The following is an 18,936-nucleotide window of genomic DNA, read 5'->3' on the forward strand; positions in this document are numbered from 1 at the left end:
AGGGTAGTGGTTAAATAAATTACAATGCCTTCATACAGAGGGATGTTTTACTGCTGTCGTAAAGAACAGGGCAGCTCTGCATTTACTGAGGCTAACAAACTCCAAGATAGGTTGTTAAGTAAAAAAAAGCAAGCTGCAGGACACTGCGGATTGTATATTACATACTATGCTTGTGTTAAAAAGGAGAGGGTAGTGTGCGTTAATACATAGAGCTTGCTATGCATAAACTTATTCAGGAAGATTAAAAATCTAATAATACTTGGCTGGAGAACAGGTAAGGGAGAGGGACCTGTCAGCAAAGGACCTTTTGAATCAAGAATCATGTGAATTACCTGTTTGTTTTTAATTTTAAAAATATGTATTTTAAAATAATTTTTGTTTTAAAAGTTATTTATTTGTTTATTTTTGGCTGTGCTGGGTCTTTGTTGCTGCGAGGGCCTTCTCCACTTGCTGCGAGCGCAGGCTTCTCGTGATGGTGGCATCTCTTGTTGGGGAGCACAGGCTCTAGGCACAGGGACTTCGGTAGCTGCAGCACGCAGGGCTCAGCAGTTGCGGCTCTCGGGCCCTAGGGTGTGGGCTCAGTAGTTGGGGCATATGGGCTTTGTTGCTCTGTGGCGTGTGGAATCTTCCCAGACCAGAGATCAAACCTGTGTCCCCTGCATTGGCAGGCAGATTCTTATCCATTGTGCCACCAGGGAAGTCAGAATTATCTGTTTTTTTAAAAACCCTTGGTTTGAGGTTTTGGGGAATTTAACATCATATGTATCTCTTTGCTCTAATTTGCTTGCTCCCTACCCCTTCCCAAAGAACCCATTTAATCATCTGTTCTTCTGCTCCATGAGTTTTTAGCACCAAATGAAGTTCTTTTTTGTTTTTACTTAAAAATTTCTTCACATCTATTTTCTTATTTGCATTCAAATTTAAATTTATTGACTGGATAAGTGCTTTCTATGTGATGCATTACCCCACATCCTTGTTTATTAGAACACATTTTGCACAAGCCATAGTTGATTTTAGAATGGGAAAGTGTTACTAGTACAAGATAGGAAATTCAAACAGTACTAATGAGTGTATAGTGAAAGTGCTTTTTTTCTTTCTCTAGATCTCTGAGTGTCCTCTGGCCCATAGTTCCCCTCCCAAGGTTGCCACCGTTACCACTTTTACATATATGCTTCTAATATTGTAGCATGCATATGTAAACTGTGCTATAGACACTGTTCCTCGTCCAGGGTTTTTCACTTAACAGCATATCTTGGTTTAGGATTATGTTTAGATTAGCACATTCTTTTTAGCAACTGCACAGGATTCCACTGCATATATTAAATTTATTTCATCAGCCCCCTCTTGATGGGAATTGAGATTGTCCACAATCTGTTGCTACCACAGATGATGCCACAACAGATATCCTTCTATCTGTAGGATAAATTCTTCGAAATACAACTGCTAGATCAAAGGGGCTTTGCATTTTAAATTTAGATAGATAGCTCCAAATGGCTCTATGCAGAGGTTATGGTAGTTCCATAGCATATAAGGTTATTTGGGCTTTTATAAAGCTTCCAGCCACCTCAACCTGTAGTATAGGATAAAATATACATTGAAGAGTGGACAAGCTAGTTGGTCGAGTAGGGTTTTTATTTTTCTCTCTGCAACTAGTTAAGATCCCATGAGGAAATAGCCATTTGTAGTAGTTATTAAGTATGGCTGTCAGAAGGTTGGCTGGATGGAGGTGACCTGGGTGTGTAATCAGCCCCCAGTGACAACTGTACTGTCTGTGCTTTTTTTTTTTTTTCCCCTCCCCTAGGACCCTAGCATCCTGAGATATTTTTGGATTCATAGCCCTTAAGAGTGACCTGGCCAGAGGTCATCATGTCAAAGCTGAAAAGCTCAGAATCAGTCCGGGTGGTGGTTCGCTGTAGGCCCATGAATGGCAAGGAAAAGGCTGCTTCATATGACAAGGTGGTGGATGTGGACGTGAAGCTAGGGCAGGTGTCTGTCAAGAACCCCAAGGGAGTGGCCCACGAAATGCCCAAGACCTTCACTTTTGATGCTGTCTACGACTGGAATGCGAAACAGTTTGAACTCTATGATGAGACCTTCAGACCGCTGGTGGACTCTGTCCTTCAGGGTTTCAATGGGACAATTTTTGCCTATGGACAGACGGGGACTGGGAAAACCTACACGATGGAAGGAGTCCGGGGCGACCCTGAAAAAAGAGGGGTCATCCCTAACTCGTTTGATCACATCTTCACCCATATCTCTCGATCCCAGAATCAACAGTACTTGGTCAGGGCTTCTTACTTGGAGATCTACCAGGAGGAGATCCGAGACCTGCTCTCCAAGGATCAGACCAAAAGGCTTGAGCTCAAAGAGAGGCCTGACACCGGGGTGTACGTGAAAGACTTGTCTTCCTTCGTTACCAAGAGCGTGAAGGAAATAGAGCATGTGATGAACGTGGGGAACCAGAACCGTTCTGTTGGGGCCACCAACATGAATGAGCACAGTTCCCGTTCACATGCAATTTTCGTCATCACCATCGAATGCAGTGAGGTGGGCCTCGACGGTGAAAACCACATCCGGGTAGGGAAACTGAACCTTGTAGATCTTGCTGGCAGTGAACGGCAGGCCAAGACTGGTGCGCAAGGGGAAAGATTGAAGGAGGCAACCAAGATCAACCTGTCCCTTTCGGCCTTGGGTAATGTCATTTCTGCCCTGGTAGATGGAAAAAGCACCCATATTCCATATCGGGACTCCAAGCTTACCAGGCTCCTCCAGGATTCTCTTGGTGGCAATGCTAAAACTGTGATGGTGGCCAACGTGGGGCCCGCCTCTTACAACGTAGAAGAGACCCTAACCACTCTAAGATATGCCAACCGTGCCAAAAACATTAAGAACAAGCCAAGGGTCAACGAGGACCCTAAGGACGCCCTTCTTCGAGAATTCCAGGAAGAGATTGCTCGGCTCAAAGCCCAGTTAGAGAAACGGTCCATTGGCAGAAGGAAGAGGCGAGAGAAGCGGAGGGGGGTTGGGGGTGGGGAAGAGGAGGAGGAGGAGGGAGAAGAGGGGGAGGAGGAAGGGGATGACAAGGATGATTATTGGCGGGAACAGCAAGAGAAACTGGAGATCGAGAAGCGGGCCATTGTTGAGGACCACAGCTTGGTTGCAGAGGAAAAGAAGAGGCTGCTGAAGGAGAAGGAGAAAAAGATGGAGGATCTGCGGCGGGAGAAGGATGCTGCTGAGGTGCTCGGGGCCAAAATCAAGGTACTGTACCCTGCCTTAGGGCCGTTCTTTTTTTGTTCTAATTTTTTTGTTTTATCAAAAAAAGTGATATGAGGAATGATGTTGATATTCAGTGCCCAAGGGCTTCCCTAGTAGCTCAGCTGGTGAAGAATCCTCCTGCAATATAGGAGACCCCCGTTTGATTCCTGAGTCAGGTAGATCCCCTGGAGAAGGAATAGGCTACCCACTCTAGTATTCATGGGTTTACCTGGTGGCTCAGACGGTAAAGAATCCACCTGCAAAGCAGGAGACTTGGGTTCAATCCCTGGGTTGGGAAGATCCCCTGGAGGAGGGCATGGCAACCCATTCCAGTATTCTTGCCTGGAGAATCTTTGACAGTAATATCCATGTACCCCTCTTCCTCCCCCAGTATAAGAAACAGAGTAGCATCTGTATCTTTACAAGCTCTTTGTGCCCCTACCTCCCCAGAGGTAACTGTTACCTTGGATTTGGTGTTTATTCTTTCTTTGCTTTTCTTTATAGTTTACCCAAATGTGTATATATGTCTCTACATAAGGGATTATTTTGTGCATGCTCAGTCGCTTCAGTCATGTCCGACTCTGTGTTACCCTATGGACTGTAGCCCACCCGGCTCCTCTGTCCATGGGATTCTCCAGGCAAGAATACTGGAGTGGGTTGCTGTGCCTTTCTCCAGGGAATCTTCCTGACCCAGAGATTGAACTCACATCTCCTGCATCTCTTGAACTGCAGGCAGATTCTTTACCCACTAAGCCACCTGTTCAGTTCAGTTCAGTTCAGTCGCTCAGTCGTATCTGACTCTTTGCGACCCCGTGAATTGCAGCACGCCAGGCCTCCCTGTCCATCACCATCTCCCGGAGTTCACTCAGACTCACGTCCGTTGAGTCAGTGATGCCATCCAGCCATCTCATCCTCTGTCGTCCCCTTCTCCTGCCCCCAATCCCTCCCAGCATCAGAGTCGTTTCCAATGAGTCAACTCTTCGCATGAGGTGGCCAAAGTATTGGAGTTTCAGCTTTAGCATCATTCCTTCCAAAGAACACCCAGGACTGATCTCCTTTAGGATGCACTGGTTGGATCTGCTTGCAGTCCAAGGGACTCTCAAGAGTCTTCTCCAACACCACAGTTCAGAAGCATCAATTCTTCAGCACTCAGCTTTCTTCACAGTCCAACTCTCACATCTATACTTGACTACTGGAAAAACCAGAGCCTTGACTAGACGGACCTTTGTTGGCAAAGTAATGTTTCTGCTTTTGAATATGCTGTCTAGGTTGGTCCTAACTTTCCTTCCAAGGAGTAAGCGTCTTTTAATTTCATGGCTGCAGTCACCATCTGCAGTGATTTTGGAGCCCCCCCAAAATAAAGTCTGTCACTGTTTCCCCTGTTTCCGCATCTATTTCCCATAAAGTGATGGGACCGGATGCCATGACCTTAGTTTTCTGAATGTTGAGCTTTAAGCCAACTTTTTCACTCTCCTCTTTCACTTTCATCAAGAGGCTTTTTAGTTCCTCTTCACTTTCTGCCATAAGGGTGGTGTCATCTGCATATCTGAGGTTATTGATATTTCTCCCGGCAATCTTGATTCCAGCCTGTGTTTCTTCCAGCCCAGCGTTTCTCATGATGTACTCTGCATAAAGATCTTTTTAGTTTCACATAATTTTTAACTTTCGTATCAATTGAATCCCACTGCTGTGATCTACTTTTATTTGCTAAATGTCATGTTAACGAAATTTACCCATTTTGATGCCTGGAACTGGGATTCATTCAGACTGCTCTGAGATTTCCATGGCATTCCATTCTCCTGATAGTGTGGGTTGTTTTAGTTTTCTTGCCCTGATTTCCTTGTCCTTGACTCGAGGAGAACTTGTGTGGGTGAGTTTCTTGCTTGACACCATCAGGTCTTAGGGTGTTGTATAGCTTCACCTTCACCAGACAACAACATGTAGCTTTCTCACGTGGTCGTGTGTGTTGATGCTTCTACCAGCGGGGTGTGAGTCCTGGTTGTTCCCCATCCTTACCAACACTTGTGATTAGCAGGCTTGAATTTTTGTCTGTCTGGTAGATAAACAATGGTGTCTGCTTGTGGTTTTTCTATGCAGGGTGTCTGATTAGGCAAGGTCACCCCCTGGGTGCTCCCTTGCAGCCAGGCCCTGTGTGCCAGTGGCCGAGTAGAATTCTAGAGTGTGGAGGCGCCCGCGTGTTGCCTGTTCTTTCTGGCGAAGGGCTTTCCTGGCAGAGGAGAGCACAGTGCTGGCTGTGGAAAACCGAGGATGACCACTGCTTGACAACCCGTCAGAATTCCTTTGAAGCATTGGGTTCTGTCTTGTGTTTATGCAGACTTTGATTTCTACTCTGAAACGTGTCTATGTTTATTAATTTTTTAAAAAATGCCAAAGTGATCTCTTTCCTGCCTCTCCTTCCCCCACCACGCGAAGCTGTAGCCCTTTCACAGAGCTGGGTCCTGTTTGACTTGAGGTAGGGATCCTTTGTAGGACTCTCAAGACCTGGTGTGAAAATGGAGTCACATACAACACAATTAGGAAGTAACTGTGTTCTGGGGAGGGGCTTACTATGGGGTTCTGTTATGTCGCTTGACCCTTCCTGACTCCTGCACTGTGTAACTGGGTATGCTTGCGTTTGATCTGCATGTGGTGTTTTTAAAGATCACGGCCTTTATTCAAGCCCGGGAGCACCTAGACTCTAAACAACCTTGGGCAGTCGGGCAACTCTCAGAAACTGAGTATGGCCAGACTCAGCATCAGCTCAAGGTCACTGGACCTCTTACATGTTTTATTTGTGGGAGAATGACATGACATCTGTCTTTCTCAATCCCTGGATGATATACAGTCATAGGACAAAAGAATTTTAGAGCTGGAAGGGAGTGTGTTGGGGGTGGTGATTACTAATCAGTCCAGCCTTTTCGTTTTGAAAAAAGAGGAAAGTCGCAGGGGCAGAAACATGGCAGCAGGGGTAGAAGTTTCTTTAAAGCAAGGTTGTGGAGTTTTTGGAGCCCGTGCTTCTCAGGTGCAAATCATTCCCCTGGCTTCAGCCCTCATCTAAATTGCTGAAGGTTTTCAGTCTCCATGGTTAGCCCAAAGCTGTCTCCTAATATCCCAGCTGATGGCCTCTGCCTGCTGGGTATTTCCATGGAGATGCCCAGGGCCACGCAGAGCCTGCTTCGGCCTGCCTTTCCTCAGTCTAGCCAGACTCCTTCCTAGGAGTTATCATTGCCAGCTGCCACTCTCTCTCCCGCGGTCTCTGAATCCTGCCTCTCTCGGACCCATCCAGTTTGCTCTCCCAACCTCTCCTGCCCCAGCTCAGGCCTGAAACCTTAAAACAGCCTCCTGTCTGCTCTCACTCCACCCAGCCCGCCCTTTTCCAGTTTTTCTTCCTGTGCAGGGGAGTTTTGTTTCTAAAACACAGATCTGGTTATGTATCCTAGTGCTCAAAGGACACGTCAGTGGTTCCTGCAGTTCTCAGGGTCAAGCCTAGTCTCCCAAACAAGGCTTGGAGGTTTTTGAACTACCCCCTGATTGCTTTGCCAACTTCATGTATCACCACTCTCTACTCTACCCTCTGAAAACAATTTTTTTTCCTTAGCTGTTTCCTATTTTTACTTTAGCACTTTTGTAGCTGTCCCTTGAGACAGGAAGCTTTTTCTCTGACTGCCTTTGGGAAGAGCCTGAATTCCCTCCTTCCCGTGTGCCTCTGCCTGTATTCCTCTGTCCTTTCCTCATGATAAGATCTGACTCCATCTGATAAGAACCTGCTACTTGTGGCCCTCTGTGGACTCTCAGCTTTTGACTCATATTCACAGTGGCATCCTCAGTACCTAGCATGTAGAAGGTGCTTAATAGGTTCTAACTGAGGTCAATACTTCATACAAACAAACCAAAAATTTTCTTTAAAATATAAAGCTGAAATTCATGTATGTGTAGGGAAGCTGTGTCTTCAGTATTTCCATTATAAAGCCCTAGTGAAGCCGCCAAAGCTCCACCCGAGTGATGAGACAGGCCCAGCTGAGCACAGTATATTTTCCCTAAGAAGTTACCTGCTTTGGCTCGGTCCGGAGCTCTTTGTCTTTCACAGGCTTCCCTGTGAGGAGCTATGTTCTGAGCGAGACCACTCACGACCTGGATTCTGCTCTTTTCTCACAAAGGCTATGGAGAGTAAGCTGCTTGTTGGAGGAAAAAATATAGTAGATCATACAAATGAACAGCAGAAAATCCTGGAGCAGAAACGGCAGGAAATTGCAGAACAGGTAACTGTCACTCCCTTTGGGAGAGAATGGAGTGGGGCGGAGTGCGTCAATGCTACAGAGCCAATATCTTTTCTGTTAGACTCTTCAAAGGTGATGGGAAGGACGTGTGTCAGTGCCTTCCTGGTGGGAGACTGATCTAGAGCACCCAGCCCCATATTCTTGAATAGACGTTGTCTGTAGGCACACTGATCAGTTTTGTGACATTGCTCAGAAACGTCGAGAAAGAGAAATCCAGCAGCAGATGGAAAGCCGAGACGAGGAGACCTTAGAACTGAAGGAGACATACAGCTCATTGCAGCAAGAGGTGGACATCAAGACCAAGAAACTCAAAAAGGTAGGAAAGGAATGAGGCAGGCAGAGGCTCCTTGAGGTGTGGGGCAGAGTGAACTCTCTTGTCTAGAGGGCTGCCCGGCTCAGCCGCCTCTCCTGTTGTTTCCAGCTCTTCTCTAAGCTTCAGGCAGTCAAGGCAGAGATCCATGACCTCCAAGAAGAGCACATCAAGGAGCGGCAGGAGCTGGAGCAGACCCAAAATGAGCTCACCAGGGAGCTGAAACTCAAGTAAGTCCTGGGTCTTCCGGGGCACCCCAGCCGCTTGCTGTGTTGTTGTTTGTTAAGTAGGAAACCCCTCAGAAGACAGGGCCCCTGCTTACTTCTCTCCATCTCTCGCCACCTTGTCTGTCTTCTGTTTATTCCTAAGAAAGTTATTTTCTGTCTCTGCATCCCATCTGTTAACTGAGTATCTTCACCGGATGATCTCCAAGTTCCTCCCATTCTGCCTTACTGAAGCCATTATCTATTGATGAAAGGGAATCTTTTATTAATTAGAATTTTCTGAATGGTATAAGGAACACCCAAATATCCATTGCCCAGCAGTGGTGGTGGTTTAATCGCTAAGTCATGTCTGACTGTTGTGATCCCATGGACTACAGCCTGCCAGGCTCGTCTGTCCGTGGGATTTCCCAGGCAGGAAGGCAGGAATACTGGAGTGGGTTGCCATTTTTTTCTCCAGGGGATCTTCCTGACCCGGGGATCGAACCCAAGTCTCCTGCATTGCAGGTGGATTCTTTACTGCTGAGCTACCAGGAAAGCCCAAGATGCTATGATAAACAGTCTTTTGTTCTCCATCTTTCATAGTTTGGTTGCTTTTGGTTTTTTAGGGGGATAGGCTCTACTGTGTAGCCTGCAGAATCTTATCTCTCCCACCAGGGATTGAACCCATGCCCCCTTCAGTGAAAGCACAGATCTTTATCCTCATAAAAATACTTTAAAGCAAATCTTACATCATGTTACCTCATTCCTACATACTTACATATGTACCACAGTGTTGTTTTTTTTTTTAAGTAAAATCTTTACTGAGATATAATTCACATACCGTACAATTCACTTATTTAAAGTATGCAAGATACAAGTCAGTTTTTTTACTGTGGCTGCACAGCTTGGGGAATCTGTTCCCTCACCAAGGATTGAACCTGGGCCACAGCAATGAAAGCCAGGAATCCTAACCATTAGGTTACCAGGGAACTCCCCCACAAGTTATTTAAATATGTATGCATATGTTTACTTGGCTGTAAAGTCAACACTACAGTCTAATTTTAGAACATTTGTGGGTGCCCTCACCCAAAGAAAACGTGTACCGGTTGTCAGTCACTCCTTATTATCTCCTCCCCCAGCCTTATAAGTAACTGATCTACTTTCTGACTCTGTAAATTAACCTATTCTGGACCTTTCGTATACACGGAATTATATAGGATGTGGTCTTTGTGACTGGTTTCTTTCAATTAACATGTCTTCAGGAGTTATCCATGTTGCAGGATGTTAGTACTTCTTTTTGTAGAGCTGACCCATATTATATGAATATTCCACATTTTATTTATCCATTCATCAGTTGATGGACATTTGGGTTGTTTCTGCTTTTCAGCTATAGTTAATAATGCTGCTATGAACATTTGTGTCCAAGTTTAACTGTGGACTTAACATTTTTAGTTCTCTTAGGTTATCCAAGAGTCTTACAGATTTAGGTCTTACATTTAGTCTATGATCCATTTAGAGTTAATTTCTTACATGGTCTGAAGTATGGTTCCAGATGCATTCTTTTGCATGTGGATATTCAGTTGCCCGAGCACCTTTTGTTGAAAGTGTCTTCCCTTTTTGTCTTTGCATCCTTGTTGAAAGTCAGTTGACCGTAATTGTAAAGTTTATTTCTCTACCTTCGGTACTATTCTGTTGAACTATATGTCTGTCATTATGCCAGTATCAACCGTCTTATTTACTGTAGCTTTGTAGTAAGTTTTGAAATGAGAAAATGTGAGTGCTCCAATGTTTTGTTCTTTTTCAAGATTCTTTTGGCTATTCAGGGTCTCGTGCATTTCCATATAAACTTTAAGATCAGCTTCTCAATTTCTGAAAAAGAAAAACAGTTGAGATTTTGATCGGAATTGTGTTGACTGTATAGATCAATTTGGAGAGTATTGTTATCTTAACAGTATTAAGTATGCTGATCCATGAACATGGGATGTTTTTCCATTTATTTGAATCTTGTTTAATTTCTGTCATAAATGTTTGTATTTTTCATTGCATAGTCTTTGCACTTCTTTTGTTAAATTTATACCTAAGTATTTTATTTTTTTGATGCTATCGTATGAGGAATTGTTTTCTTAATTTTATTTTCAGAATGTTTATTCTGAAGCTACTGTGTCAGAATTAAAATTGATTTTTGTGGATGTAATGATATATTTTCACCTAACAAAATTAACATTGTTTCTTAGTATTCTCTCATACCCTACCCATATTTGGACTTTCTTGGTTTATTTGTATTAAGATCTACATAAGGACTATATATTGCATTTAGTTATTATGTCTGTTATGCTTATTTTAATCTGGAGCAACCCCTTTCCTTTTTAGAAACTTTTTTTCATAGTTGTATTGTTGAAAAGGCTGGGGCAGTTAGCCTAGAGAAATACACCACATTCTGGATTTGTCAGTCTGCTGCTTCTTCATGGTGTCATTTAGCTTGCGTCTCTATCTTCTTTACTTCCTTTTACTGAAGGTGAACTCTGAAGGACTGGTTCTCAACCTTGATTACACACATAAATCATCGGAGGAGTTTTTAAAAATAGCGACACTTGGGTCCTACCCAAGAGGTTCTGATTTCACTCGTCTAGGCAGTGGTCCTTAAACTTTCAGCAGGTACCAGTTCATCTGAAGGGCTTGTTAAACGTGGATCGCTGGGCCCCACATCCAGAGAATCTGATTCAGCACATCTGGGGTGGGGCCTGAGCATTTGCATTCACAAGTACCAGCTGTTGTTTCTGCTGGTTTTTGAGCACACTTTGAGAATCACTGATCTCTCACGAGGTCTGACTAAGATATTGTAAGTGATATTGATGTGCAGCCTGGCTTGAGAACCACTGAGCTAATGGTTTCAGCCAACAGTGATCTTTGTGTAACTCCATTATTTCATTAGGGGTTTTGCAAATTAAAAAACAAATTTTTAATATCAGTTCTTCCACTTTATTTGCTCAAAGTTTTCTTTAAAGAGGAACTTTTTATTGAGAAGGAAATGGCAGTCCACTCCAGTATTCTTGCCTGGGAAATCCTGTGGACAGAGGAGCCTGGTGGGCTACAGTCTATGGGGTCGCAAAGAGTCAGACACAACTTAGCAACTAAACACAACTGCAGCAACAAAGACTCAGTGCAGCCAAAAATAAATACATCTTTTTTGAAAAAGAACTTTCAAAGAGATTCTTTTAATGATTAAGTTGTAAATTTGGGACGGAGCCCTTAAAATTAAATATATGTGTTAGTCCTCTTGCTAGGCATGTACACCTAGAAAAAAGGTCAGAACAAAATATGTCAAAATGTCTATTTCTGAGTATTGAAATTGTAATTGTATTTCTCACATTTTCTTTTCTTTAAAAAAAATTTTTTTTCACCCTGCATAGAATGTAGGTTCTTAGTTCCCTGACCAGTGATTAAACCTGCACCCCCTGCCTTGGGAGGTCAGAGCGTTAACCACTTCACCACCAGGGAAGTCTCACATTTTCTAATGTATAAATAAGATCTTTAAAATCACACAAAAAAGGACCCCAAATATATGAAAAATCATTTCTTAAATAGTCAAATAAAGAGAAAATGTCATCTCTTCAAATTATTTTTTTAAGGAAGTAATTTTCATTGTTCTGTCTCTTCTTCATATCTACTGAGTAAACAGCAAGCCAGCCTGTTTCTCATAGTCCCCTCGACCTCTGTGGTGTTTGTTTTGTGTGTCTCTGTCGTTCACACCCTGTTGGCATTTTTCTGTCCTGAGGTCTGGAAGGAGTGCACTCAGAGAGGGGCAGGAAATAGTCATCACCATGGAGAGACACAGCTCAGCGGGTTCCAGTTTCATTGTCTGCCGTGTTCCCTGGGTGCTTCTGAGGCAGAGACTCTTCTCAGGAATGGTCTTCATTTGCAGGGATCTAAGGGGCTGAAATGCATCTTGTTCTCCTCTTTGTTCTGGTGATTCAAATGTGGAGTTTTCCACCTTGGGCAACAGTCCATAGGAATGGAGGAAGGCATTTGAAATTGTAATCTGTTTTCAGCATTTTGGAAACTAAGGAGCAGGTTTAGCAGTACCAGTGGCCCTCCCTCAAGTACTTAGCACAAGTTCACTGCAGCATAGCCCAGGCATTGCCTTCCTCTTTATTTTTAAAAATTATTTGTTTATTTGCCTCAAAAACTGTGGGATCTTAGTTCCCCGACATCAAATCCAGGCCCCTCGCATTGGAAGTGTGGAGTCTTAGCCACTGGACCACCAGGGAAGTCCCTCCCTTCCTCTTTAGTCCTTCCACCTCCTCAAGATGCTACTGCTTGGGGATAAGTGACCTTTCCATATTCCTACAATAGCTGCTGCTAAGTTGCTTTAGTCGTGTTTGACTCTGTGCGACCCCATAGACGGCAGCCCACCAGGCTTCCCCGTCCCTGGGATTCTCCAGGCAAGAACAGTGGAGTGGGTTGCCATTTCCTTCTCCAATGCATGAAAGTGAAAAGTGAAAGTGAAGCCGCTCAGTCGTGTTCAACTCTTAGCAACCCTATGGACTGTAGCCTACCAGGCTCCTCCCTCCGTGGGATTTTCCAGGCAAGAGTACTGGAGTCGGGTGCCGTTGCCTTCTCCATACCTACGATAGACCTGTCAGCATACCTACGAGTGTTCCTCTGTCTCAGGCAGGGGCCAGTGTCGTTCCTGTCTGTACCCCAGCTCCTAGTATGATGGTAGTCCCGTTGTACCTGCTCAGTAGATGTTGGTTGAGTGACTTGGCCCTTACCTATTACTTGCTTCATGTGGGACCAGATAACCAGCACCCATTTCTTGTTCTTTGTCCATCTATTCGCCTGTGTATTTGTGCTCTTACAGGCATCTTATTATAGAAAACTTCATTCCCCTGGAAGAAAAAAGTAAAATTATGAATAGATCCTTCTTTGATGAAGAGGAAGATCATTGGAAATTACATCCTATAACCAGACTGGAGTAAGTCACTATTGACTTGTAATGTGGGAATGGGGTGGGGTAGAATGTTGATAAGCTGGACTTGCCCAGAGGAGAATGGTAAAATACAGTCTGATTCCTTTGAACTTGGAACCAGTTGCAGCTGTGACTTTGTGGCTGCTGTAAGTTCATGAAGTAAACATTTGGTGACGAGTGTGGTATTAGGAACTGGGAAACATTATCATAGTGAACTAGTGGCCTTTCCCAAGTTCCTGCTCTTCAGCTTCCCCTGTCCAGTGAAGTGTGCCAGGCCAAGGGGGTGGGTAGTACACAGGTGTTATCTTATCTGTCAGTCTGACTGTGTGGAGGATTCTCAGTCTCTGTCTGGGTCCTGCTGGAAAGATGAGAGAAATCTGCCAAGGATGTGGGAGTGGGGAGTGTGGACAGCTCAGCTTCACGCCTGCTATCTAAGAACTGGATGATGACTCAGAGCCCCTCCAGCTTGAAAGATGCATGATGCTCACATGTGAATCAGAAAGCAATTCAAGCAGAAAATATAAGCAGCTCCCACCCCATTTACATGTCAGCCCTCAGTCCAGGGAGTTTCCCATTTAGGGTTCTACCTAAAGGAGGCTCAGAATTTTCTGAGTGCTAGTTCCACAGTCCCAATCCTGGGACTGTGGGACACACTCTGGCCTGGGTCTTGAGCACACAGTCCATTTCCAGGAACCAGCAGATGATGAAAAGGCCAGTCTCAGCTGTGGGATACAGGAGACCGTTGAGCCAGCACGCAAGAATGTCCATGATGGTTCGTCCAGACGTTCGATACAGGGTGAGAAGATTGTACTCATGTTTCTCTCCTCTCTGTCCTGGAGAAGTTTAAATTTATGTAAACCCTTTGACCCGTCTGCACAGTCATAATTTGTATCCTGACACTTTTAAGAGGGACCTGAGGACAGCTACGTTAATAACAATTATAACAAATAATACGTATGATTAATGAATCATAAATAACAAGGTAAAAGAGAATGAGATTTAGCAAATTAGGGCTAGGGAAGGAGAGAGTACAAACATACTGTAGTCCATGTGGCCAGTACACATTAATAGTGAGTTTCAGAATGGCCTTGTGGGGTGACGGGAAAGAAAGACGTCTAATGACAGGAGATGGAGGTTCGTGAAAGAACTTGCAGTCCTTCCATTTAACAGAATATGTGTGAGCCATGTAGTTAATTGAAATGACCTAATTGATAACTAGTTAATGACCCAAGCATATTTTACAGGAGAAACACCATACAGGCTTCTGTTTATAAGCACTGATCATGCAGCAGGCCCTGTACTCAGCACTTTGCTGCTCTGTGTGACTGAGCCCTCTCACTCACTCTGTGTGGTCAGTCCTATGGCTTAAAAGTTCAGGTAGCTGGTAAGTGGATGAGCCAGGAGATGCAGGTATTGTTCAGCTATAGAACAATTGGTCCTGAAAGCGTATATATGAATTTAAAAGTCGGGTGCAAAGTAGATCAAAATGTGAACTGGTAATTGCTGGTTAATGAAAGCACAGTCATTTAAAATTTTCTTCATTTTGCTTATCTGTATTTTTTATAACTATCCATGGGGAACCTCTATTATGTTTATTTATTTAGACTGCACTGCATGGCTTATGGGATCTTAGTTTCCCCAACCAGGGTTCGCACCTGGACCACAGCAGTGAAAGCAGCAAGTCCTAACCACTGAACTACCAGGGAGTTCTCTAAATTACTTTTATGATGAAAGCTTGTCACTTAAAAATTTTGAGATGTTTTTGAGTCTCCCTTGGCAGCCAGAGCAAGGCAGATTAGGACTAGTTAACTCTTCAAGCACCGTTCTTCCTGGCACTAAGTTATTCTGAATAAGGAAAACAAAAGCAAAAAAGAGATTATCAGATGTGGCTTTATGTCGTGGAAGATGAGGAATGTGTCAGAGTTCTCAGAAGCATTTTTCTAGCAGTTTCAGAGGATGCATATCTTGCCAGTTCATTTCATGTCTTCAGCCTAAAAACATGATTTTAAAGCCAACAAATCAAATACATGGGTTTCCAGGGGGCTTACCTTGATCCAGAGATAGAATTTCAAGCAGTGGCGCTCAGATGATTTTTAGCAACAGACCTGCTCCATTGAGAGACATGTATTGCAGTATCTCAATATATAAAATTGATCAACAGAGCCACTCCATTCTCTCCCGTAACCTCCTCCCAGCTGGTTTCCCTCATGCCCCGGCCAGGGCCCTGGGGCTTGAACTCCACCGACTGGGAGGAGCTAGAGGGGAAGATGTGGAGCCATGGGTGTTCTTCCCTCGTCACCCTCGGCCTGGTGTTTAGGGGTTAGGAAAAGGCCCACCACAGAAGATCGAACGAGGGGATCTCTCTACAAGGCCAGTTATGAGGCAGAGCCTGCTCTGATTTTCAAAATCTGATAATAAGCACGTACACTGCCCCCTGCACACACTCCTTATATATGCACCATACCTGCCTCCTTCCCTCTACAGCCAGAAAATTCATCAGAGCTGCTGTAGGTATGGAGATTTTTGATGACTACAATTTTCTTCTGCATATCTTTTAATATTTTTATACTGTCTACAATAAATGGGTTGTACTTAATTTATTATTTTCTCTTGATTATTCCCCTTAGGGTGCAATACACATTCTTTTTTTTTTTTTTAAAGGAAAATAGAGAAAAGCATAGAAAGTAAATAAAAGTCATCTGAAATAGCACCAGGAAAAAAGTTATAAAACTACATCACTTTTTCTAGACAGACCCTTGGTAGGCTTTGAGTAGCAAGCAATCTGAGGTTCTGTTCTTGGGTTTAGATTGTTAGAACTCCTTTTGTCTGATTGGGCGCCATCCTAGCTGTCTTGGCTCTGCTTCTGTAGGCAGAAAACATCATGCTGCTGGAGCTGGACATGCCCAGTCGGACCACCAGAGACTACGAGGGCCCCGCCATCGCCCCCAAGGTCCAGGCCGCATTGGATGCGGCTCTACAGGATGAAGATGAGATACAGGTGGATGCGTCATCCTTTGAAAGCACTGCACATAAGAAAACCAAGGCCAGGTGAGTGGCCTTGGGGACCTATGTTTGAACAGAACATGTCTGAACAAGGACAGATGAGGGGAGAGGGTAGCAAATGTGCTTGTTTATCATAGAACTAAGTGGCAAAGCCCGAGTTAACCTCGGTCTGTCTGCATCCACAGCCCAGGCTCTGAGCCTCAATTTAAATAACCAGCCACTTAATTTGGTGCTCAATTAGAAATCCTGTCTTATTAAATTCCGGATTAGAAGTTTAAGGAAAATAACTGAGTAAAAAGCCAAAGATGGATGGAATTTTACCTGCATACTTAGTTTTTTTTTTTTCCTTCTTACCAATTTGGAGAAGACAGTCAAGATGTAATTTTAATGGAAGAACAATTGCTGAGAATCAAGAGTCCCTCCCTGAGGTGTCATCCGTCCATTGTCGGGTCATGTCGGCTATCCGAGAGGGTCACGCTGTGCCAGTCTCGGGTGGTTTTACAATTGAAAGTCCATGAGGCAAGGCCACTCTGAGACATAATGGCCACTGATGGGAAGGGAGGCTTATCCGCATCAGAGAGAGCAATGGGATGTGTAATGGACGTATGTGCTTGACTCTTGCAGGCCTAAAAGTGGAAGGAAGTCGGGCTCCTCCTCTTCCTCAGGAACCCCCGCATCTCAGCTTTATCCACAGCCTCGGGGGCTAGTTCCAAAGTAAAGCCACTTCCCCTCTCCCAGGTTACAAACAGCCTTGCCTTCTGGGAGAAGAGACAAGCAAAAACCTGCAGAGAGGACTTGACCCCAAACTCAGAACCATTCCCCTGGGGAGAAGCAATGGCCTCTTTGCCGATGAACCAACTTAATCTGGTTGAACAGGCTGGTCGTAAGATGGCACTCAGCTCCTCTGGGACTTGTCCTTTAATTAGCATCTCAGAACTGCCTGGATAAGGTAAAGTGTGATAGCCAGAGTGGAAAGCAAGAGAGTGACCGGTGACCTTGCTTCCCTTCTCCCTTGCCACCTCCTCTCCTTTTTCTTGCTGTCCCATCCTCTCCCCTCTACTTTTCTAGCCTGTTCTTTATACTGGGCTCCCTTCTTGTTGAACAATAGGGCAAAATCAGGAGTCACCTCAGCAGACCAACTCTTTGGAGCCTCAGGATAAAGTGGCAAAGGGTCTGAAAAGCGAAAGTCCTAGAACTTGAGCAGGTGCTCGTTCTTATAGGTAGAAAATGAGAAATCTCATTTGGAGCTAAGCCTCTGAGGGGCATGGTCCATGCACCTCAGTAAGAAGTGGATCTGCTTTTGGGATCTGCTGAAGGAGCAGATATTTTCCAAGGAAGCTGCCAACTTCTGCTCCAGAAGGATTCCATGTCAGAAGCAATAGAAATAACACTTCCTCTGCCTCCTTGGAGAGTTTAGGGAAACAGCTTCTTTAGAACCTCAAAACCATGACCATCTTATCCAAGACGTGAATCTGTAAGCTGATGCCATGTCCATACGCCGTGTCACTTTGTTCTTTATAGGTCACCATCTATTCCCATGCACATTCCCTGAGCGAACCTGCCTGGGGCCATCCTCTGCCACCGGAGCATGCTCTGCAGTGGGCCTGTATTTTGGGAAAAGGGAGGCTGTCTCTGCCTTCTCTGATGGGACCAGAGCTGGGGGCATGAGACACAGAGAAGCACTTCTGCATCCCCTGTTTTGTTCCATCCTTGCATAGAGAGCTCTGGGGTGACGAGGTGGGTGCCAAGATGGAGCCGTGAGGCTTGGTGCAGTGGCAGAGGAAGACGTCACAGCTGGTGCGGCAGAGGAATCCTGCCTGCCTCCAGCAGAAAACTCACCTAATCCTAGAACTGGGGCTCCCCCCAGGCAGAGCCCGGGGCAGTAGCAAGGCATGGCCGTGCGATGGAATAGTTCAGAGGAGTTAGGAGTTCCCGTTTACATGTACTGGTTTGGTTTGTAAGTTTTAGTTCTCTGTATTATTGAAACTCAGAATTTGGCTTTATGTTGGTCACTAGGTGGATGTTACTCATTTCCCCCCATGAGAAGCTCATAAGTGTGTGTGGGTGTGCAAGCACAGTGGTGCCTATGTTCTTTGAATGTGTCGTGTGTGTCTGTAAGAGAGAGAGAGACCAAGAACTTGCCCGACTTTAGAAATACACTAACGTGCAGTTGTTGCCTTTGTCTGTATTAAAGGCCCGCTGAATGACTAATCCAGGCTGGAAGCTCCCACGTGGGGGTCTGAGTCCACGAGCCAAGCCTGAGGGGACAATACGTGTCCCTAGTTGGCCACACCGGCGCACTTTGCTGGCACCGTGCCTCGGGAAGGTGGCGACTCAGTGGGCCTTGAGTTATGTTTTAACTCAGCTGCTCAGTTCCCAGGGCACATTTCTGGATCAGAACCCGTGGGAAAGAGGAGGTACCGAGTGCAATGTCTTAGCGTCCTGCAAATGGAGATCTGTCGTCTACCAGCTTATCTCCTGTTTAGTAACCATTCTTTCTGAACCCAGGGCCCTTTTCAGCAATTCGTGGAGCATAATGGAAGCATCCCTCATCTTTCTTGGGATCAAACCCTGTTCTTTATTATTTACTAAGAATGTCCCTGTTTGAACAGGAACCAAATGATGGGGTGGGTAGCCTAAGATGGTGACCTGCTGGTTACACCTGTCTCTTGGCACTGCATTTCCTTGAAGCTGATCTGAATTCTGTAGGCTGAACATTTCCATCTAGGAAGTCTGAGAATTAAAAATTGCAGATAACCCTGTAGCTGAATACTGATGTCTCAAGGTGACTATTCTGACCATGGGTGGTTGAATGACCATGGAACTTTTCTAAGAAGGCAAAAGAAGCCAAGTTGACAGGCAGGGTCATGAAAACAGGCCTGCCTTGTACTCAGCTGTGTTCATCTGGTGGTCTGTGAA

The 18,936-nt window shown here is 44.8% G+C and overlaps 1 protein-coding gene across 1 annotated transcript in view; it reads left to right on the forward strand.

Moving 5' to 3' along the window:
• Positions 1 to 17,148, forward strand: part of KIF3B (kinesin family member 3B) — a 32,698-nt gene extending 15,550 nt beyond the window's left edge. Inside the window, exons 2-9 of the mRNA XM_052650961.1 lie at positions 1,802 to 3,258; positions 7,413 to 7,514; positions 7,726 to 7,848; positions 7,954 to 8,072; positions 12,907 to 13,020; positions 13,705 to 13,810; positions 15,884 to 16,062; positions 16,642 to 17,148. Of these exons, the coding sequence (XP_052506921.1) occupies positions 1,867 to 3,258; positions 7,413 to 7,514; positions 7,726 to 7,848; positions 7,954 to 8,072; positions 12,907 to 13,020; positions 13,705 to 13,810; positions 15,884 to 16,062; positions 16,642 to 16,735 (2,229 nt within the window). The 5' untranslated portion in view covers positions 1,802 to 1,866 and the 3' untranslated portion in view covers positions 16,736 to 17,148. The remainder of the gene's footprint in view (positions 1 to 1,801; positions 3,259 to 7,412; positions 7,515 to 7,725; positions 7,849 to 7,953; positions 8,073 to 12,906; positions 13,021 to 13,704; positions 13,811 to 15,883; positions 16,063 to 16,641) is intronic.
• The last annotated feature ends 1,788 nt before the right edge of the window (positions 17,149 to 18,936 follow it).

The sequence above is a fragment of the Budorcas taxicolor genome, chromosome 13 (genome assembly GCF_023091745.1).
Source record: "Budorcas taxicolor isolate Tak-1 chromosome 13, Takin1.1, whole genome shotgun sequence".
Classification (NCBI taxonomy): Eukaryota; Metazoa; Chordata; class Mammalia; order Artiodactyla; family Bovidae; genus Budorcas; species Budorcas taxicolor.